The 23,856-nt window shown below is 38.2% G+C and overlaps 1 protein-coding gene across 1 annotated transcript in view; it reads left to right on the plus strand.

Moving 5' to 3' along the window:
* WDR64 (WD repeat domain 64) overlaps positions 1–22,935 on the plus strand; it is a 151,190-nt gene extending 128,255 nt beyond the window's left edge. The window contains exons 23-29 of the mRNA XM_035010942.1: positions 5,065–5,123; positions 9,117–9,226; positions 12,463–12,651; positions 14,394–14,499; positions 17,245–17,325; positions 18,143–18,256; positions 22,765–22,935. Coding sequence (XP_034866833.1) covers positions 5,065–5,123; positions 9,117–9,226; positions 12,463–12,651; positions 14,394–14,499; positions 17,245–17,325; positions 18,143–18,256; positions 22,765–22,848 — 743 coding nt within the window. The 3' untranslated portion in view covers positions 22,849–22,935. The remainder of the gene's footprint in view (positions 1–5,064; positions 5,124–9,116; positions 9,227–12,462; positions 12,652–14,393; positions 14,500–17,244; positions 17,326–18,142; positions 18,257–22,764) is intronic.
* Positions 22,936–23,856: the final 921 nt, after the last annotated feature.

Here is a 23,856-nt window from a genome sequence, read left to right on the forward strand (position 1 = left end):
ACAGAGAGTTTCCATATACATCCTGCCCTCATACTCTCCAACACAAGCCTCCCCCACTTTTTTTTTTTTTTTAAGATTTATTTATTTATTTGAGAGAGAGTGCATGCAGGGAGGCTGGGGCAGAGGGAGAGGGAAAGAAAGTCTCAAGCAGACTCCCTGCTGAGCATGGAGCCCAATGGAGGCGCTCAATCTCAGGACCCTGAGATCAGACCTGAGCCTAAAACAAGAGTCGGATGCTTAACTGACTGCACCACCCAGGCATCCCTGGCCTCCCCAACTTTCAATATCCTGCACCAGAGTGGTACATTTCTTACAACTGATGAATCTACAATGACACATCATTATCATCCAAAGTGCATAGTTCACACTAGGGTTCACTCTTGGAGTTGTGTATTCTATGGGCTTTGACAAATGTCTGATGACATGCATCCACCATTATAATACCATATAGAGTAGTTTCAATAAAAATCCCCTTTGTCCTGCCTATTCTTCCTTCCCTCCTCCCTAACTTCTGGCAATTATTGATCTTTTTATTGCCTCCACAGTTTTGCTTTTTACAGAATGTCATATTGGAAATCATAGAATATATAGCCTTTTCAGACTTCTTTTACTTAGAAATGCTCATTTAAGTTTCCTCCATGTCTCTTCATGGCTTGATATCTCATTTCTTTTTAGTGCTGAATAAGATTCCATTGTCTGGATATACCACAGTTTATGTATCCATTCACCTACTGAAGGACATCTTGGTTACTTCTAAGTTTTGGCAATAATAAATAAAGCTGCTATAAACAGCTGTGCGTATGTTTTTGTGTGGAAAAAAGTTTTCAGTGACTTTGGGTAAATACCAAGGAGCACAACGCTGGATCATATAGTAAGAGTATGTTTAATTTTATGAGAAACTGCCAAACTGTCTTCCAAAACAGCTGTGCCATTTGGCATTCCCACCAGAGATGAATGAGAGTCCCTGTTGCTCCACATCCACATTAGCATTTGGTGTTCTCGATGTTTTGGATTTGGGCCATTCTAAAAGGCTTGTAATGGTATCTCCTTGTAGTTTTAACTTGCATTTCTCTAATGACATAAAATGTGGAATATCTTTTCATACACTTTTTTGCCATCTATATATTTTCTTGGTGAGGGATATGTGCAGATCTTTTGCCCATTTTTTAAACAGGTTGTTTATTTTCTTTTTGTTGACTTTAAGAGTTCTTGGTATATTTGGGATAAGAGTCCTTTATCAGATATGCCTTTCACAAATATTTTCTCCCAGTCTGTGGCTTGTCTTTCTGTTCTCTTGACAGTATCTTTGGCAGAGCAGGACTTTTCAATTTTTTAAAGATTTATTTATTTATTTGAGAGAGAGAGAGCATGCAGGAGGGGGCAGACAGAGAGAGAGAGAGAGAGAGAATCTCCAGCAAACTCCCCACTGAGGGAGGAGACTGACTCGGGGTTTGATCCCAGGACCCTGAAATCATGATCTGAGCCAAAATCAAGAGTTGGACGCTTAACCGATGGAACCACCCAAGCGCCCCTGGGTGTTTTCAATTTTAATGAAGTCCAGCTTATCATTGATTTTGCTCATGGATTGTGACTTTGATGTTGTATCTAAAAAGTCATTGCCAAACCAAAGTTCATTTAGATTTTCTTTTAGTTTTATAGTTATACATGTTACCCTTACAGTTGTTTTGAGCAGGTTTGTTTGTTTTTGTGTGTGTTTGTATGGGAAAGGTATAAAGTTTATATCTAAATTGAGATTTTTTTCATCATGAATTGGTGTTGAATTTTGTCAACTGCTTTTTCTGTATCTATTGATGTGATCATGTGATTTTTCTTCTTTAGCCTGTTGATGTGACGGATTACATTAGTTGATTTTTAAATGTTGGCCATTGCATATAATTCTTTTTTTTTTTTTTTTTTTTAGAGAAAGAACATGAGAAGGGGTAGGGGAGTAGGGGCAGAGAGAGAGAGAGAATCTTAAGCAGGCTCCATGCTCAGTATGAAGCCCAACTCAGGGCTCAATCCCAGGATCATGACCTGAGCTAATACCTCTTGGATTCAATTTGTTAATATTTTGTTGGGGGTTTTTACATCTATGTTCATAAGAGCTATTGGTTAATAATTTTCTTATAATATCTTTGTCTGGTTTTGGTATTAAGACGTGCTGGCCTCATTGAATAAGTTAAGAAATATTCCCTTTTGCTTCTATATTCTGGAAGAGTTTGTAGAGAATTGGTAAGATTTCTTCCTTAAATGTGTGCTGGATTCACCATTAAACCCATTTTGACCTAATGGTTCCTGTTTGGGAATATTATTAATTACTTTAATTTCTTTAATAATATAGGCCTATTCAGATTACCTATTTCTTCTTGTGTGAGTTTTGGCAGATTGTGTCTTTCAAGGAAATGGTCCATTTCATTTGGGTTATTAAATTTGTGGGCATAGAATTCATAGTATTTCTTTATTATCCTCTCAATTCCCCTGATATTTTTTTTTTCTTAGTTAGCTGGCTAGAAGTTTATCAATTTTATTGATCTTTTTAAAGAACCAGCTTTTGGGGGCACCTGGGTGGCTCAGTCGGTTAAGTGTCTACCTTCAGCTCAGGTCATGATCCCAGGGTCCTGCCCCTCCCCCTGCTTGTGCTCTCTCACATGCTCTCTCTCTCTTCTCTCTCTCTCTGTGTGTCAAATAAATAAATAAAATCCTGAAAAAAAAAACAGCTTTTGGTTTCATTGATTTTCTCTATTGAGTTCTTATTTTCAGTTTCATTGATTTCTGCTCTGATTTTTATTATTTCTCTCCTTCTGCTTACTTTGGATTAATTTGCTCTTTTTTACCTAGTCCTAAAGTGGAAGCTTAGATTTTAGATCTTTTTTTTCTAACATGTGCATATAAATTGCCCTATAAGCACTGTTTCTGCTGCTTCCCTGAAATTTTGATGTCATATTTTCATTTTTATTTAGTTCAAATTATTTAAAGATTTCTCTTGAGATTTTTTTCTATGATCTATTATTTAGAAGTATGTTGTTTCATCTCTACTTATTCTGGGATTTTCCAGCTCTCTTTTTCTTATTGATTTCCAATTTATTCTATCGTAGTCTGAGGGCATTCATTGTATGATTTCTATTATTTCAAATTTGTTAAGGTGTAATTTATGGTCCAGGATGTGGTCTATCTTGGTGAATGTTCCATGAGAGCTTGAGATTAATATGTGTTGGATGCAGCAATCTATAGATATCAATTATATATAGTTGACGGATGGTGTTTTTGAGTTCAACTATGTCCTTACTGATTTTCTGCCTGCTGGATCTGTCCATTTCTCATGTCAATTTCTCATAGAAGGGTGCTGAAGTTTCCAACTATAAAAGTACATTATCTATTTCTCGTTGCAGTTTTTTCGGTTTTCACTCCACATATCTTGACACTGTGATGTTAGGCATGTACATGTTAAGGAGTGTGGTCTTTTTGGAGAATTGACCCCTTTATCATTATGTAATGCCCCTAATTATCCCTGCTAACTTTCTCTTACTCTGAAGTCTTCTCTGTTTGAAACATAGCTGCTCTTGCTTTCTTTTGATTAGCATTAACATGGTAAATCTTTCTCTATCCCTTTACTTTTAATCTATATGAATTAATATCAATCATATTTCTTACTATTTTATATTTGTTACCCTTGTTTTTTGTTCTTAGTTTTGTCTTTCACTCTCTTTCTGCCTTTTGTGGTTTTAAGTGAACATTTTATATCATTCCACTTTCTCTTAGCTTATCAATTATATATCTTTTTAAATTTTTTGAGTGGTTTCCCTAGTTTGAAATATACATTTACAACTAATTCATGTCCACTTTCAAACAACGTTACACCACCTCACTGGTAGTATAATACCTTAGAATAACAAAGTATTCCTAATTTATCCCTCCCATCCCTTGTGTCATAGCTGTTATTCATTTCAAGTATCTATAAGTTACAATCGTCAGATATATTGTTGATGTTACTGCTTTAAATAAACTGCTGTTAGTTTTTACTTTATCTTCACTTATTCCTTCTATTATGCTCTTCTTTATATAAATCTGAATTTCTTACCTATATCATATTCCTTCTCTTTTAAGAACTTCTTTTAGGGAATGCCTAAGTGGCTCAGTTGGTTAAGTGTCTGCTTTCGGCTTGGGTCATGATCCCAGAGTCCTGGGATCAAGTCCCATATTGGGATCCTTGTTCAGCAGGGAGCCTGCTTCTCCCTATGTCTGCTGTTCCCCCTGCTTGTGCTTGCTCTCTCTCTTTCAGACAAATAAATAAATAAAATCTTTAAAAAAAGAAGTTCTTTTAATATTTCTTTTTTTTAAAGATTTTATTTATTTATTTGAGAGAGAAAGAGCATGAGCAGGGGAGGGGAAAGGGGCAGAAGGAGAGGGAGAAGCAGGCTCCCTGTTGAGCAGGGATCCCAATATGGGACTTGATCCCAGGACTCTGGGATCATGACCCCAGCTGAAGGCAGACACTTAACCGACTGAGCCACTCAGGCTTCCCAAGAACTTCTTTTAATATTTCTTGCAAGGCTGCTTGTTTCTGTTTGTCTGGGAAAGTCTGTATCTCTCCTTCATTTTTGAAGGACAACTTCACAAGGTACAGAATTGTAGGTTGATGGTTGTCCTCTCAACACTTAAATATTTCATTCCACTGTCTGAATATGCCTAGATGTAGTCCTTGATGCTTTTTTAAATCTAGTTTTGTAACTATCATTTGGATTGTAGAATGGTTATCTCTGTAACAGTTTGGACTCCGTTTCGTAGTGGCGTATTCATTTCTATTTCATCTACTCTGACATCTAGAAGGACTTTGAGTATCCATGGCAACAATAATTCATAATGAGGTTGCCATGTATGCTCAACAAAACAGAATTCCTACATATAAAAATGGATATAAACTTTTTTCTTTCATTTCTGGGTTTTCAGATTCTATTTTATTTACCGTTATAAATGCCTAAGTCAAATTAATTTGGTGGTCTGGGTAGTATCTGCTTAGATATCATGATATCTAACTAAAGATTCCAATGTTTATGTCTTATACAGAAGGACATGTTATCCTTTGCAGTATTAGTTCCTTCCTGGATCCACCTCACGAAGAAAAGGTAAGAACTTTAGTTTTAGTTTAATTCATGAACCAGCACATACTAATTGACCATTTCTCTGTGCTAGATACCACAAAAGATAGACCAAGACAAGAATCCCTACTCTTGAGTCATATATAATACTATTGAATCTTAAGAGTACTCTTATCTTGATGGGCACTGAGAAATGTATGGAATTGTTGAATCATTAAATTGTATGCCTGACACTAATGTAACATTGTATGTTAATTATACGTGAAATAAGAAAAGAAACAAAAAACAAGCTACATGCCAAATAACCATGGTTTACTGGTGAGAAGAGAGGATGAGTGAGTGAGCCAGCCCTTGGCCGCTTTATATCATCTCCATGTTTTCACTTATTTGAGAGAATCTATACAGAAACCCAGAACTTAGGGCACCTGGGTGGCTCAGTTGGTTCAGTATCTGCCTTTGGCTCAGGTCATGATCCCAGGGTCCTGGGATCGAGTCTCACATCAGGCTCCTTGTTCAGCAGGGAGCCTGCTTCTCCCTCTGCCTGTCACTCCCCCTGCTTGCGCTCTCTCTCTCTCAAATAAATTAAAAAAAAAATCTTAAAAAAAAAAAAAAGAAAAAAAGAAACCCAGAGCTTAAGAGTTCACACATCATCTAGTCCTCCATAGTCAGCTTATGTATCTTCACAGAAGGAGAGTCTATAACTTTTCCTTAGAAGTCTAATCTAGTGTCCAACCATTATAAATACGTCACAGGGATGAAAAGTACAGCATAGAGAATATAGTCAACAACACTGTAATAACTTTGTATGGTGACAGATGGTAGCTATGCTTATCATGGTGAACACTGTGTAATGTACAGATTTGTCAAATCAGTATGTTGTACACTTGTAACTAACATAACATTGTATGTCAACTCTACTTCAATTAAAAAGAAAGAAACTCTTCCTCACATCTAGTCTAAATCCTCCTTGTAACTCAAACATATTTTATGCTCTTTTTAGTGTTAATGCAATGTAAATGTCACCAATCTTATTCATAACCATTTAAATATGCATGTTTTTTGTGAATGTGGATATACAAATACAGCTACATATATTATAAAGATTCAACACTCATTAAAGGTTGCAGCAAGGAAGCACTATTTTACCCTAGGCTTATTTCCCTTTAAGTTCATATTTCAAATCCAAAAAGCAAGCAAATAGCAATTTTTTTGCTTTTGGATCATAAGTAGTAACATATGGTTACATAGATTAGGATTGGATTTCTTGCAGAGTATCACAGAACGGTTACTGTTTCAAACGTTATTTCATTTGATCCATAGAATTTTCTTTTTGTTTCCAAGAGCCAATTAGAGTTTTATAACGTTCAGATGTTTAGCTTTAGTATGATTATCTCCACTTTGCCAAAGGGAAATCAGAGACTGGCTTGCCTAGCAACACGTAGACAGGTAGTGACTAAGCTGGGGCTAGAACCAGGCTTCTTGTCCTCAAATCCAGCACTCTTTCCATACAACCCTAACTACTATCAAATAGAAAAAAAACGTTTAAACTTACAAAGCACAAAGTTTCACTTATCAACAGCTATAAATGGCCTACAATCAAGGCATGTTGTGAGAGGAACAAAAACAACATTCTTGAACCATGTATAGGTGGAAAGTTATCTGTTTTCTCTGAATTGTGATGATTATCATATTCCATTATTAATTTTAAGACATAAAAATATCACCCAAAGCCTACAGATTTTTTTAAATATTTTATTTATTCATTTGACAGAGAGAGAGAGAGCACAAGCAGGGAGAGCGGCAGGCAGAGGGAAGGGCATGATCCCAGGGTCCTGGGATCATGACCTGAGCCGAAGGCAGACACTTAACCGACTGAGCCACCCAGGCACCCCCAAAGCCTACAGTTTTGTAAATGGACTTTCCATAAACTGGCTAATGAGTCCTTTACATTTAGAGAAAATATTAAAAACAAAGTTATAAAATAATATTGAATTAGACTTAAAGCATTTTTACCAATTTAAAAACAAAGACTTTGGGGCACCTGGGTAGCTCAGTTGTTAAGCGTCTGCCTTCGGCTCAGGTCATGATCCCAGGATCCTGGGATCAAGCCCCGCATCAGGCTCCTTGCTCTGCGGGAAGCCTGCTTCTCCCTCTCCCAGTCCCCCTGCTTGTGTTCCCTCTCTCGCTGTGTCTCTCTCTGTCAAAAAATAAATAAAATTTTAAAAAATAAATAAATAAATAAATAAATAAATAAATAAAAACAAAGACTTTAATCACTTATTTGAAATTATTCTATATTCAATCTCATTTCAACCTTTTCTGTGTTTGGAAAATGTATTTTTCCCACAAAATGTACACTGTGTACACTTTCCACAATGTACTTGTACACTTTGTACTTCGTACATGGCTGCTTATTGACAAATATACAACAGAATCTGGTTATAAGATGCCTCACTATTACACAGATGAATATAATATCATGAATTAAACCAGGTTCAGTAATAGATTACAACTACAGCAAAAACCTCGTAGGTCAGTCTATACATCAGACATTAATCTGGTTCTCTTGCAACGTTACTATTAAAGAGATTTTCCATGTAATAATAGATATTCTAAGAGATAGGATAGTCAAAACCTGTCCACAGAAAGAGAAATCATACATATGATAATATACACATGTCTACAGGAAAAAAAAAAGGTCTTAGAGCAATGTTTTTCTAAATATAGGTTGTAACCCACTTGTGGGTTATAAAATCAATTTAATGGGTGGTGACCGTATTTTCATTAAAAAAAGGGAATGGAGTGGAATGAGATGCAATAGAATAAACTAGACATTATCAGTGTACGTCACACCAGGTAAGGTTAAATGTCTTTGTGTGAAGGATACTGAAACTTTTTCAGGATGCATGTGCAGGTATTTTATCTGTTTACTGGATCATGAAGTAAAACGTATTTCTTACTATAGATACGGCACATAGCAGAAAAACACTTGCCTTAGAGAATCCCATCCCAAGGCAGAGAAAGAACCCTTGGATGACAAGATACACTTGACTAGCTATGAGACAATAAGAAGTAGGAGAATGCAGATTTCACCCTGATTTTCTAAGAACAACTCAAGGGAACTGAGTCAGAAGGCCAAGAAATTTAGGAGGAATTGTGTCTGCCTTCGTTAGAGTATAAATGAATAGGAGACTTGTAGGATCACTCCCAAGCTGCCACAATTCTAACCACACAAATACTCTAGGTAGATGACCCAAGAAGAAGTAGTCCTGATCTGGGTTCATCAGAGATAGAGAGGGAACATGCTCTAAGGGGATGTTGCTACAGAGCCAGCTCCCCAGTTTGTCAACTCTAATTCATGCAACTCAGGCCTGTTTAACGGTTCTACACTTGAGGATAAGGCACATCTTGAAGGAACATATCTATCAAGCCTCCTGATGTCTTTGAAAGAAAATGAGCTAGGCCCATTCCTTTTGTCTATTCCTCGTGGTATATAGGTATCATATATAACCCCACTGCCATCATTGCCACCACCACCAAAAAAAAAAAAAAAAAAAAGAACAAAATAGCCAGGGCTATTTCTGGATAAAATTTGAAAACTGGAAAGTTTTGCCAGCCTACCCTTTGGTCCTCACCTTTCATCTCCACTTCCTCTTGTTCCTGATTCCACTCTGTCTTGGCCTCTCTCCTACAGCCCTTCTCCTAAAGCTTTTCCTTCATCTACTCATCTTGTAATCCTCAACTAAATTAATTGTTAATCCTCACTTGAATGAGAAATTGCAAAAGACATAAGATCTCTCCTCTCCCAGGGATATGTGCAGATTAGCAAACACATAAACATGGAGTCTGGGTACCTGAGCAAAGAAGAAGAGCTCACAGGGAGAGAGACTGCATCTTGCACAGATGTCCACGCCATTCACTCATAAGCTTGGCTCATTAATGGTTAATGGTTTTCCTCAAGATCGGATTTTGATCAGCATATACTTATTCCATGGGATGTGCTTTATTGTTGCTCTCTAGAAATTGAAGCAGCTGCTTACCTGGCGAGCTCATTCTTTAGAAATTATTCAAGTGATCTACGTAGAAGACAAGCAAATGGTTCTTACTGCCTCCATCGATGGATCAGTAAGGTATGGACCTTCATATGGTGAATTTAGGGTTTTGAGCATGAGAAGTAAAAATTCTAAGCTAAAGTTTAAGTATATACCCTAAATACACTCTTGATTGGATAATTAAAATAAATAAATACATAAACAAACAAAAGGTAGCACACACAAAGGGCCTTGAAAAGGTGGCCACTGGTTTGGAATTCTTTTCCATGCCCAAGGAGATGAGATGCTCTGCTCATCTACATTAGAAGTATAACAAATACTCTAATAAAAGCGTTTTTTGGTGGACTCATTTTGAAGAATTAAGCAAGATGATTATCTCAGAGAAATAGACACATGCCCAGGGAAGGCCCCGGGAGACAAAGGATCAAAAGTCACAAACAGAGTAATAGCAAAGTGTAACTTAACTGCTGAGAAAAGTGAAAGTGAGTTAATGTTTTGGCGCTTTTTTTTAAGATTTTATTTCTTTATTTGACAGAGAGAGACACAGCAAGAGAGGGAACACAAGCAGGGGGAGAGGGAGAGGGAGAAGCAGGCTTCCCGCTGAGCAGGGAGCCCGATGCGGGGCTTGATCCCAGGACCCTGGGATCATGACCTGAGCTGAAGGCAGTCGCTTAACCAACTGAGCCACCCAGGTGCCCCGAAAGTGAGTTAATGTTTTCATGGGCAATGTGATTGATTTTGCAAAGTCTACTTGTTATCAATTGCCTGAATAATGCTAAGGATACATACAGAAAATGCTGAACACACACACACACACGCGTATACAAAGAGAAAGGAAATGTCATGACATTCCTTGAGACAAATTGCTGCATATTAAAATGTCTCAAAATCATGGTAATGAATTATCCTCTGGGGAGAATAAAGTCAGGAATGATTGAGAGATGTGGAGAGACTTCAAAGTGTATTGGAAAGCTTAAACATAGTGACGGCAAAAAGGAAGGAATATTTTACATTGTATAAAAGACCCTGTGTGAACCTGAGATTGATTTGGATCTTCACGGAACAGCCCCCAAAGGATTTTAAGTGAAGGACTAACATCATCTGATTTACATTTTTAAAAAACAACACATAGGGAATGGATTTCAGAGTAGCAAGGTGGGAGCAAAGAGAACAGTTTGAAGTCTGTGCTGAATACAGCGGCCTGGACTAGGGCAGTGCTGGAAGGAAAGAGTCTGGGTCTGGGAACTATCTAGGAGGTAAAATTCGGGAGACAGAAACTTTAACTGAAAGGGGAGGTAAGTAATAGATGTCAAGAATACCTCCTGGCTTATACAGCTCAGTGAATGTCGGTACCACTCAGGAAGAGAGGAGGCACTAAAAGAGGAGGATATTTTGAATGTGGAAGGGTGGAGGTCAACTTTTAGAAATGTTGAGTTCGAGGGAGTCTGTGGGGGTAAGGTCCTAACTGGGGTTCTTCTCTGCCAAAAAAGGAATCTGTTGTTTTATTCATAGGAAAAATTAAGGACATGACGTTTCATTATTATAGATGTTTTCCATGACTCTGTCCCTTGGGTGTCTGTTCCAGCTTATTTTCAGCTACCTGTCAGCAGAAGTGCTAATTGGGGATGGTAGCACACGCACACACACACGCCCCACAAGTCACATGTGTGCACACCACCAGTTACCCTTGGCACAGAGAACTTACTTTCAAGATCCCTTCAAGTGAAGCTCTCCCCAGATATGCAGCTCAGAAAAAGTAGCTCTATGAATAGCTATCTCAGAGACAGTTCTCTTTATTTTTCTTAAAGATTTTATTTATTTGACAGAGACACAGCGAGAGCAGGAACACAAGCAGGGGGAGTGGGAGAGGGAGAAGCAAGCTTCCCGCGGAGCAGAAAGCCCAATGTGGGGCTCGATCCCAGGACCCTGGGATCATGACCTGAGCCGAAGGCAGGCGCCCAACGACTGAGCCACCCAGGTGCCCCGACAGTTCTCTTTATAACTAAGCTCTGTCCTTTTGCAAACACTAGCTGCCATTTTCTAACAGAGTAGGCAATTTTAACACTCTAGATCTTGTAAAAAAGATGATGATTTTATAATGGGAAAACCTGTAATTAAGGCTTAGCTCTTGGACAGAGGATAGAAGGGGTGAAGATCCATATCTGAGGCCTGGGAAATCAGGCTGAGAGGTGGGATCGATCATCTGGGAGAATTCCACATGCAGCAGGAAATGCCACAAAACAAAGGAGAGCAGAAGCTGCTTCAGTCCTGGTCGAGAACACAGTGAGTTTAGAGTTGTCCTGAAGGTAGTCCTTACCTTCTAACTGCCATGCTGGAAGGGCTGGTCCATTTCATTTTAATAAATGCTCTGGCAAGACCACAGCATTGATGCAGTGTTGAGGAATTCAAATATGTAAGGGATATAAAGTGCTTATGCTACATTCTTAGGATGCTGTCGGGTGTGAGGAATGCTGGCTAGATACCTCTGCTCTGCCTTCTCCTCAATGCCAATCCCCTTGACCTGGGAAACTCTTGGACTTTGTGGAATTAACTCTTAGCTCATGCCGGTTGGCCTCCTCATAGGTCATGAGGACTGCTTCCATCATTTGCTACTCTGAGGTTGAAATCAAGACATAAAAGAAAAATCTCCCACATACTTTTATCTGTCCTCGAGACCTAGGGCACACACTTCTGCTAACGACATTCTGTAGTACTTTAAAGCAAGTGGGCTACTTAGAGGGATCTCATTGCACTGAACTGATGGGGAAATAATGCATAGAGATAAAAAGCCACTTCTTCTGCCATGTCAGAACTCAGTCATAAAAAATTAGTATGGTGTTTCTGTAATAGTAGGAGTTATGGACGGAGGTTGAGAGGATGTTGGTAACAGGAAAAGTGTCCGTAGGAAACCCCTCCCCCAAGTTCTACTGATGCTGATACAGAGGTAGACGGCTGAGGCGTAGCCCATTCAAAGGCCTAATTCAGCTAATACACTGTCAGCCAACATGGGTTCTGATCACCTTGAACGAGCAGGGTTATTCTGGGAAATATCTGTTCCTTGTTTTCTGGCTTTAATGGATGTGTATCATAAGTACAGATTCAAGTTGACACTTCCCAAAATTGCTGTAGATTAGAATTCTAACTGATAGAAATGCTTATGCTCTGATTAGTTTCACGTATTTAATAGAAGAGTCCTAGAATCAAGCTTCAAATCCCTAGTGGATCAGTGAAAATTCATATAAATGATCTAATAAACAGAATAACTTCCACTGAATTCCAGTCACTTTCTTCTCCCTACCTTTGCCTCTCCTCAGGCTTTGGCATGCCTTCAGTGGTCATTACTGTGGATATTTTGGGCAGCAAAGAATGTTTGAAATATCACAAACAAGTGATTTCATTTTGCCATGTGATGTTAATGAATATCCTGTAGAAATAAAAGAAGAAAACAAGTTCACAGAGAAGAAGCAAAAATATGAATATCCTCTGGTATTTGACCAGCAAAAGTAAGACCATTGGTTTTGGTTTTGGTTTTGTTTTGTCTTTAGATGAACAGACAAGAATTAAACTCTTATGATACTGTGACACTATGCTGGATGTGGAGAATTCAAAGATGAAAAGTCCAGGCCTTTTCAATAATGTCATAGTCCAGTAGAGGGGAGAAATATGTAAACAAAAAGCCTCAGTATAATAGTACTTTTAAGATAATCACAGAGGAGTAAATGGAATGTAACCAAACAAAGAAGACCAAAGAGGCAATTTTGGTCTTCTTTGCTTAGTTGAATCCTATTTAAGTAAAAGCACTAAATAATGAAACACTATGATACATCATCAGGTTTTTCAAGACTTGGGAGTCCAGTGAGCAAGCAAGGAAGACATGGCAGGAAATAGAGCAAGAAAAGTTTATAGAGGCCAAATCACAATGGGCTTCTGTTATAGGCCAACATAAGGATTTTAAACGTTAGAGAAATCATAGTGACAGAATACACAAGAGAAAAAACAGGTCTGAAGAAAAGGATAGTGAGTTTGGTTTGGACAGGTTTAAGTTTAGATGCTTGTGGGGCATCCAAATGGAGATATTTAATGAGCATTGAGATAGGCCCATCTGGATGTTGAAAAGAAAGCCACAAGCAAGTATTTGAGAAATAAATAGGAAACATGAGGTGACAATGGGATAGGTTACTTTGTAAGGAAGTCAAATAGCTCTAACATTGAATAAGAGTTTGATTCATGGGTTTGCTTGTGTCTCAGGGACATTTGAGCATTGCTTAAAGGTTTAGAGGAGGAGGACGGTTCCCCAGGAGGGCACAGAGTGCTGGCAGAAGGTGTTTTGTGCTTTTGTAATGTTCAGTTCTGGTTTTGATGTGGTTGGATCTTTGTCATAACGGAAGAGATCAGTACTCATTTGAGCTCAACATCAGCAAAGCATGGTGGATAACCTCAGGGGACCAATCTTACCTGGACTAGCAAAATGGAGCAGACCAGCCCTGGGGAACTGAGTAGATGAGTCCAAAGTGGGAAGAATCAGAGGGGATTGTCTAAAATAAAGTCCTTTAAGGAAATCCCAAGTGAGTCCAAGCTGGAGAGACTCAGTGCCATCATCTAGACCAACAGCTGGTAGAATAAATAGGAACTGAAACTAAGAGTCATAAGCCACACAGAATTTGGATTAAAACAGGAGCAATTTGAGAAAAATCAACAAGGGTTCCAGGGGACTGCCGAAACCCCAACTGAAGTGCTCAAGTTTAGCCAGCAAGAGCACTGGAGAAAAAGTCATGCCAAAATGTGAGCGGTGGAATAGCAGAGCCAAGATGTGGTAAAGTTCACCAAGCAAAGCTGGTCAGTCTCCCTGGGTAATTGCTGAGCCTTGACCATCCATCTATCTTAGTACTCAAAATAGTATATTCTAATTTGGTAATATGCATCTCCTTCACTAACTCTGTGAGTTCCTTGAGGATGAAGACCATGTTTTGTACCTCTATATATACCCAGTTCTTTAGCTTAATGCTTTGCACACAGAAAAGATAGATTCAAGTGAGCAAATAGAGAATGACTTAAAAGATAGATTCAAGTGAGCAAATAGAGAATGACTTAAATGCAGAGGTAGCATCATTAGGACTGGTGCCACGGGAGCCAGAGAATCGGGGACCCAGAGAAAGCAGGATGTAATGGATACTAGTTTAGTAAGCAGAGAGAATAAAAGATGTGGGTATGTGCTGAACAGTTTTCCTTCTATCTTTTTATGCAGATGGAAAAAAATGAGCTCAATGTCTTTGCTTTTCAAACGTACACCTCCCAAGGCCTTTGAAGTGGATCATGACTTTAAGTTTTTCAAGTCTCTTTCTTCTCCCAAGGTAGCCTTAAAACAAATGAACGAAAAACAAACAAATAAAAGAAAGCACTTTGCTCTTGTTTTCCCGAATTTGGATCTCTCCAAGATTAGTTTTCTACTGCTGCTGTTACAAATTACTACATACTTGGTGGCTTAAACAATCCGAATTAATTATCTTACAGTTCTGTATGTCAAAAGTCTGACCTGGGTCTTGCTGGGCTAAAATTAAGGTGTTGCCAGAGCTCTGTTCCTTTTCTGGAGGCTCTAAGGGAAGAATCTCAATGCTTTAGTTTGTGGGCCCTCTTCCTTCATCTTCAAAGCCAGAAATGTGACTTCTCCCTGACAGTTTTCCTGGGGTCACAGGTCTCCGACCCAGTGGGAAATGTTCTCTGCTTTTAAGGATGCCTGTGATTAGATTGGGCCCACCTGGATAATCCATCTCAAGGTTCCTGACCTTAATCATATCTGCAAAGTCGCTTTTGTCAAGTGAGGCAGTGTAGTCCCAGGCTGGGGGAGGGAGAATTAGGGTGTGGACATCTTTGGTTGCCATGATTCTGTCTATCACACACTGACACACATCAATGCAGAATTAGGAGAGAAATGGGTCCTGCTATTCATTCTATTTCTAGTATTCCTAAAGAGTGGATATAGCATGAATTGATTTCTTCAAGATCTTCCACACAGTAAACCAAACTTAACCTTCCTAATGTATCTCCCATTATTAACCCACTGTTGCCCCACCCTCTACAAATCAGGCTAGTTGTTATTTCCTGAGCATTCCTGTCTTCTGCCCGACAGTTTGTGTGAGCTGTCCTTGCCACATCAATGCTTTTCTCTGTCTCTTGAGCCCATCCTACCTTTGTAATTGACAAAGGATTAGTATCTAGAATACAAAAGAACTCCTAAGAATCAATAAGAAAAAAAACAGTCCAATTTAAAAAAATGAACAGATACTTAAATAGATACATCACAAAAGAAAAAAAAAATTGCCAGTAAGCACATGATGAGATGCTCAACCTCATTAGTAAATGTGGACATTCACATCAATAATGTTATGAGATACCATTTTACACCCAGCAGATTGGCAAATATCAGAAAGTCTGACTCTATCAAGGGTCAGTGTGCATTACACTAATTTGGTAGTGTAAATTGGTAGAACCACTTTGGAAAACAATATGGCATTAACCAGTAAAGTTGAAAATAGGTATAGCCTGCTAGAGATATCCCCTGGGGAAACTCTTAAACACATGCTTAGGAGACAGGAACAAAGATGCTCAGAGCAGTACTGTTTGTAATAGCAAAAACTTGATAGCAGCCTAAATGCTCATGAACAGTATAATCGGTACATAATTATAGCATATTTATAGATTGGAACACTATGGAGTTGTGAATATAAATGGACCAAAGTAACACTCACCTGTATGGATAATAGTTTAATACATGCTACTGAATGAAAAAGTTTTGCTTAAGAATATATACATAATTATCATTTATGTAAAAGTCAAAAAGAGGCAAAACTAAATAAAATATTGCTTGAGCAAAAATCATATAAGGTGAAATTACATAAATAAAAGCAGGAGAATTAAAAGCACAAAATTCAGGACAGTCACTACATTTAAGGGCAGATGAAAAGGACTGAGAACCTCAAAGTTGATGGCATTGTTTCAGTATGTAAAACAGAGCAGTGGGTCCATTATGTCATTATTCTTTTATAGTATCAACTTCGTATTTGATAAATACTTAATATTTCCCAAATGAAACAATTTCCATAAGCCCTACCTTTCTGTCCAGATGGAACTCAGCTGCTCCCAGAGGACAGGGGGACAGACAGGTGAAGGACAGGATGTGGAGTGTGATAGACTTAGGTTTAATCTTAGATAAATTATTTTATCTCTTTCCTCATTGGAAAGCCCCCCTAAAGTGTTGTTGTGAGGATTAAGTGAGAAAAATGTATACCAGTTACATCACAGATACTCGATAAATGTTAATTCCGCATTCCCCAACAGGCCCAGTCTCTCCTGCTTTGTGTCTTATAGCATATTCATTTACCATGTTCTCCAGTGAATCAGAGTATTAATATACTTACCTTTACTTCCCACCCACCACTAAGTCCTAAGATTTTTATGGCCAAAGTTATATGCAAGCACATAACAGATACTCAATTTTGTTGAATAGGATTGAAATAGCACAACCTAAAAATAAAGATTGGTAGATACTTTCAATATTCTCTTCCAATTTAAAGATAAGAAATAATCTTTTAAAGTAATTTAACTGAAGCATTAAATGCATTTTGGGAAAACTTTAGCAACGTTTTAAAGCTCTGGAAACAATCAAGTGCCCCAAGGATCACCTTCTCCTTTGCACAACTTGGTCTTCTCAACTGGTTGGTAAAATAACAAAATTTTAATGCTAAAGTTGAGTTAAAACCCCTTTTTCTTAGGAATCTCTGCTTTTTACCAGAATCTTGTTTTGCCCATTACTTTTCTTTCTCAATTGTATAAAACGTATTCATTCACTTTTTTTTTTATCATTCACTTCTTTTTGAGGTACCGTTATCAGTAATAATAATACAATGATACTAATTCTTATATCTAAGTAGCACCGTGCTATATGTGTATTTCATTTGATCCTCATAAATAGTCAATAGGGGAAGAACTTGCCCAAGATCATTCAGCTAATAAGCAGCAGAGTCAGGATTTGAACCCAGGAATTTTGCCGCTGAAGGAATGTGCCCTTTGCATTAAACATTCACTCCTGTGTTTTGCAGATTCAAAGACGGGCCTTAGAAGGATTCCTGACGGAAAACAGAGAGGCAGGGATTGTTTTTGGTTCTCTGCCTATATATAGGGTGAGTTGGAGGTTTCTAAGACTAGAGTAATTAGAAAACAACAGGGAATCTGACATCTCATTCCTGACCCTGGGCTACCAAACAAGGTTGAAGAAAATCACATCACCAAGCCAACGGCTGCTTCTATGAGCATACTGTGTCCGATCCCCAAGAAGTCTTTAGTTCTCTATATCCATGCCCTTGATCACTTGTCTCTGCCAGTCCACATTAAACACCACAAGAAACGATTTCAGACTCTATCCTGGCTCTTCACCACCTACAGGACAAAATTCAAACACTTTGAGCCTGGCGTACAAACCTTTCATAATCTGGCCTCTGCCTGGACTGTCTGATCTCATTTTCTACCACTTTCCCCCATGTACCTTACACTCCAGCTATGCCAAATTCCTTGCCATTCCTTAAGCATCTTTGCTCTTCCCTCTTCTGTGACTTTGCCAGTGCTGTCTCCCTGTCCAGAAGTTCTTCCTTAGTACTCAGTACTCACCCTTCCAGTCTCCACTCCAGATAATCTGTTAAAGAACTAATTAAACCAGGAATAATAAACTGAAGATGAAATATTTCAACTCTATCTTAACTTATTATTTTTTAAAATGTTCTCTCTCCTCCCCAAGAACACGTTCATGATAACAGCAGCAAACACTTAACCTACAGATGATGCTAAGGGCGAAGTGTCAAGAAGGAATAGTGGGCATTTGGGAAGGGGGGCATATTTTAAAGCAGTTGGACCTTTTCGTTCCCTATTCTCCACCCTTGAATTCACACTACAGAAGTAATTGCCTGAAGTATGTCTTGCTAACTCTTTACTTATGGCTTCTAGGTACAGAGCCCCACCAGCCTAAGATTCCTTCCACTCATTGGCTCAGACGCACAAAGGGAGTCTGCAGATGGCATTCCAGGAAAAAAGAAGGGGATTCATGTTCAACATGAAAAAGTCAGTACTCAGAATTCCAGAGTGGATCTCCTTTCTGTCTGGGGATTGTTAACAATTGCTTTGTTCCCAGAGACATGCTGGGCCTAAAATTATCTCAGTTCATACTCTTGTCATGAATATTCCCAGATGCATGCATTTTAGCTCAGTGAGATGGAAATCAGGAATTTGTTGAATGGAGACAAAAATCAAATAGGACCTTTGAACCTGGCAGATGAAACTTTTCCAGAGCTAATTTAAGACTTAAATTCACTGCCTAGTTTTAAAAGGCAATGTGACATACCATCTCTGAGGGCTGTGTAACCATCCTTGTACCTGCAGGGTAGAACCATGATATCATTAAGTTTCTGGCTCACCAGCTAAGTCAAGTGTTTTTATGTGTTAAGAAGAGTAGCTAATATACAATGTTTTAGAGTTTATGTAGCATTTTTATAAGTGGTTCCCTTCATTTTCACAATAATTACAAAGAAAAAATTGGGGAAAAGTGGAGCCTAACCAGAGGGTAAATGACTTGCCAAAGATCGCATAAGAATTAAATGATAAGCTGAGATCCACTCTGATTCTAAATTTCATGCTCATCCCTTTAAACCATACAGCCTAGAAAATTCAAATGCTCTTACTCTTCTGCTGGCTCTAGGAGGCTGGTAAGGGCCCAACTTAACCTGCAGCCATTCATCCCATTGTTAAAATAGATCAAACTTTAAGGGGAAGATCTAACATAGGGTACTTTTTGTAAGCCTCCACCCCATGAAATCAGACTAAAAACAGAAAGGAGCTGGTTCTTATTGCCTGTGCCTAATGCAACAACAGATAACAATCACAGCCACCACCACAAAAAGCTACTTTATTTAATTATGGAGAAAACTTGAGCATCATTCTGTCCTCGGGCACATAATAAGAATATGAATACTTCCTGTTAATCCTCAACTCTACTAAGAATTGTTGGCAAAAGAAGGGTTTTCTATAAAATAATGTAATTTATTTTTAATTGTTTTAAGTAATCGATGAGACACAGTGGTATCAATAATCCAAAACTGCATGCCTGGGTGGCTCAGTCAGTTAAGCGTCTGCCTTCAGCTCAGGTCATGATCCTGGGGTCCTGGGATTGAGTCCCGCGTTGGGCTCCTTGCTCAGCAGAGAGCCTGCTTCTCCTGCTTCTCATTTGCTCTCTCGAGCTCTCGCTGTCTCTCAAATAAATAAATAAAATCTTTAAAAAAAATTTTTAAAAAGACACATGTGGCTATCTTCTTTCTGTCACTTAGTTTGTACTTAGAAAATGTAAAGTATATTTAATATCAGATGAGGCAAAACAAATAAGAATGCAAATACAGGCAAAAAAATTATATGAACTCTAAAACCCAGAACAGTCTTTTGACTATCTGTTAGTTTGGATTATTTATTTACTAAAGATTTTATTTATTTATCAGCACTCCAATAGCCACATATGTCTTAAATGCAAGAGGGAAGACAAAAATGGAACTAAAAATTAGTCATGGTTAATGTACATAATGAAGACTCTACACCTAGATAATCAGAAATTGATTGCACTATGATTAGTTTTATCAAAGATCATGAAATATAATAAATTATTTGTCCAAACGCAAAGGAATTTTTTATATATCTGTTGTTTTAATAGATGCTTTATTTTCTTTATCACTCTGAGAGATCATTAACCATACAAAAAGGGCAAAGGAAGCAGATATCTCCATTTGCCTACAGAAAAGGGACCACAAAACCATAATTAAAAATTTTCCTTCTGGTTTAATGAAGAAAAGAGTTAAGTGTAGTGAGGGATTAAAGTCTGTTTCCAAAATAAAATTAGGTCATTTTCAGAAAACTGTGCACTTTGCAAGATAACAATAAACTCTGGAAACTGGCATAGATTAAAGAATCACTATGTTGATTGTCTGCAATTTTAGGAACCCATACAGCCTAAGTGGGAAAATAATGGATGAAGTCAAATCAATAAATACCCATTAAATGCCTATTTTCATAAAAAGCACTTCCAGGAACCTGGGCATAAATTTACCTCAGAAAATTTAGTGTTCAAATTCCAATTTTGTGAAACAAGCATGTACAGAATACCTTGAAATACCTACTATGTGCCCTGCACTGTGCTAGGCACTAAGAAGCCATTTTCATAGACCAAGGAGCTCACACTATAGAGGAGAGAAAGTTCTCTGAACAAATAGTCCAAAAATGGGTGTCTTAATCTCTTTGACATTATTTTTAAATAATAGAAATGCTGATTCCAACTCTCAATGTCTTTAAGTGGTTTGTAAATCCCTTTAGAATTAAACAAGTTACAGAATATTTTTTTTTTAAGATTTTTATTTATTTATTTGAGACAGAGAATGAGAGAGAGAGAACACATGAGAGGGGGTAGGGTCAGAGGGAGAAGCAGACTCCCTGCCGAGCAGGGAGCCCGATGCGGGACTCAATCCCGGGACTCCAGGATCATGACCTGAGCCAAAGGCAGTCGCTCAACCAACTGAGCCACCCAGGCGCCCAAGTTACAGAATATTAACCATAGTACAGGAAAACATACATCAGGGCATAAGTTTATACAGTTGACCCTTGGACAACACAGGTTTAAGCTGCGAGGATCCACTCATATGCAGATTTTTTCAATAAATACAGTACAGTACTTAAGTGTATTTTCTCTTCCTGATGATTTTCTTAATAACATTTTCTTTTCTCTAGCTTACTTTATTGTAAGAATATGGCATATGTACTAATCAACTCTGTATGTTATCAGTAAGGCTTCCAGTCAACAGTAGGCTGTTAGTAGTGAAGTATGGGGGAGTCAAAAGTTATATATGGATTTCCTACTGTATGGGGGATTGATCAAGGGTCAACTGTAGTTCTTTTTCTGTTTAAATGTGGGAAGAGAGTGGGAGAATATGAACTCTGTGACATGTTCCATTTACAAAACTGTGGAAGCATATCCAATAACAGAAAAACGGTTAAGTGAAAGATGGTATACAAGATAGCAGACTCTAGCTTTTCAAAGAATAACAGAAAAACCCTCACAGTTTTATTTCAGGTGAAAGGGGATATAAACTATAACTGAGTGATATTACTAGTGAAAATGGCTAACATTTGTTTTTAAATTAGTGTACAGGGTACAAAACCGAACGTTCCGTATGTACTCTTTTCAATCAATCTTCGTAACATGGAGGTAGTTAAGATGATCATCCCCATCTTATATTCAAGAACACTGAAGCACAGAGGAAAAGTAATTTAAGATCCCCCAAAGAAGTAAGTTAATAGAGCTGGGATCTAAACCCAGCAGGTTGACTTCAGAGCCGGGACACGTAAATACAATGCAATGTAATTCAGAAGTAAGTAAGCTGCTGGGCCTCCCCTGGTCACAGTAACTGGATGAGAGTCTGCAAATAATGAAAACTGAAGGACTCTCCCTTCCCACCACTCTCTGTTCCCTCGCTCTAGTTCATTTTTCTTCATAGCTCCTGTCACTACCTGACATTACATTCTAGAAAAGCTCATTTATTTGCAATGATTCTTTCCCACTAGAATGTAAGATCCACAAAGGCAGGTACTTTGACTTATTCTCTGCTGGGATTCCAGCGTTTAGAACAGACTGACACATAGGTCACACACACACACACACACACACACACACACACACACACTTGCTGAATGGAAGAATGAATGAGACCAAAGAAGGGAGGAGGGTGCAGGAGGAAGTGGGGGAGAATGAGGATAGAAAATTAAAGAAAGAAACATGAGTGCAGCTTGGGAAATTGCATCAGTTGGTTGGTGGATGGATGTGGGGAGCTGAGTTGCCCCCCTTGTGTTTCAGAGGGAAAGAGTGGTCAGGTTACCTGTAAGTGTTCAAGCCTAAGAGACCTTTAGGTGGTTGAATTTGGTACTTGGGGCTCATTCTGTCTTTTTCTTTACCTTGAACTCTCTGTGTTTCCTCACCCCTTTTTTCATCTTTCTTTCTTCTTCCCCATAATAGGCCATAAAATCAAATCGATATGTACTGTAAATATTAGCTGAATATTATGGACAAAATTTCTGAATTTTTAAACTAAAGAGTTTAACTTTTTATATGTATGTGTTTCAAAAATAACCAATTCAAAACTCATTTTCATTTCTCATTTGTAGGATCATCACTTGATTTTATTTTCCTGTAAGTCAATGGATTCTGATATTAACATACAATATCTCTATGCCTTACAATGACCTAGCAAACTTCTCTAATTTGCTTTGTTTTAACCAAACCTTTAATAGACTGGGCAGTTGAGTCCCAGCATGGATAACTGCCCAGTCTAGTAGTTAGTCTAAAGCTTGTGCTCTTCCATCACACCCTTCTGGAATGCCACATTTTTATCCTGGAGGCACACAGGATAGTTAAGTAAATAATGATACTTTCTTACTAGGAAGATTAAAATCTCTATAAAAATAGTGGTGCAACGTGACTCTGAAAAATTGCATTATCATATAATGCCAGTTACTAACTGACGTTCCCTTTTTTTTCACAGATGTCACGAAGGAGAAGTCTGAAAAGACATTTAGTCCCACAAATAAATCTGGCTTCTTCCTTCTTCCCATTCATCTCCAAGTGAAGAGAGGAAAATTAGAAGTGGCTGCTGTGGCCTGAGCTGCACATAAAATGGCAAGATCTGAATGACACTCCAGTCTTAATTTCAGGATGAAAGTGAGGGTCCACCAGACACTGTCACCCACATCTGTATCCTCGGGCCATCGTGTCGATGGAGAAGATCGCTCAGCTCTGAACAAGCAAGCAGCAAGCAGCCAGATGTCTAATTTCTTTCATACATGGAAATCCATTTAACAACTAGGTAATGTTTCTTGTTTACTGTCAGCAAAATGACACATAGGGAAACAAAGAAAATCAATAGCATTAGTAGATCTAAAATAATATGGTTATCGATGATCAGCTTTTTGCCTCCCCCTGCCACCCTTGTTCACCCCAATTCATAACCAGAATTATTATCCAAATATATGCAGTAAGAGGCAAATTACTATGCTATGTGTTCTACAAAGAAAATTATTAAAAAGAAAAATGTGCCGAGCAAGCCTCTGCCTCTTTGTCTTCTTCATTTAGGGAAATGTCATATGGAAGAAAATGTTCAGAGTTTCTTAGATTAAGTTAGAAGTTATTTACATTTCATCTAGAAATGACTCCGATAAAAAGAATTTGAATGGTTATATGAACTTTCTGGGGTTCATCTTTTGTTTTTAAATTTTTTTTATTAACATAAAATGTATTATTTGTTTCAGAGGTACAGGTCTGTGATTCATCAGTCTCACACAACGCACAGTGCTCACCATAGCACATACCCTCCCCAATGTCCATCACCCAATCACCCCATCCCTCCACCCCCCCACCACTCCAGCAACCCTCCATTTGTTTCCTGAGATTAAGAGTCTCTTATGGTTTGTCTCCCTCTCTGGTTTCATCTTGTTTCATTTTTCCCTCCCTTCCCCTATGATCCTCTGTCTTGTTTCTCAAATTCCTCATATCAGTGAGATCATATGATACTTGTCTTTCTCTGATTGACTTATTTCAATAGCATAATACCCTCTAGTTCCCTCCATGTCATTGCAAA

Source organism: Mirounga leonina, unplaced genomic scaffold (assembly GCF_011800145.1).
Source record: "Mirounga leonina isolate KUSES-001 unplaced genomic scaffold, KU_Mleo_1.0 Mir_154, whole genome shotgun sequence".
NCBI classification, from domain to species: Eukaryota; Metazoa; Chordata; class Mammalia; order Carnivora; family Phocidae; genus Mirounga; species Mirounga leonina.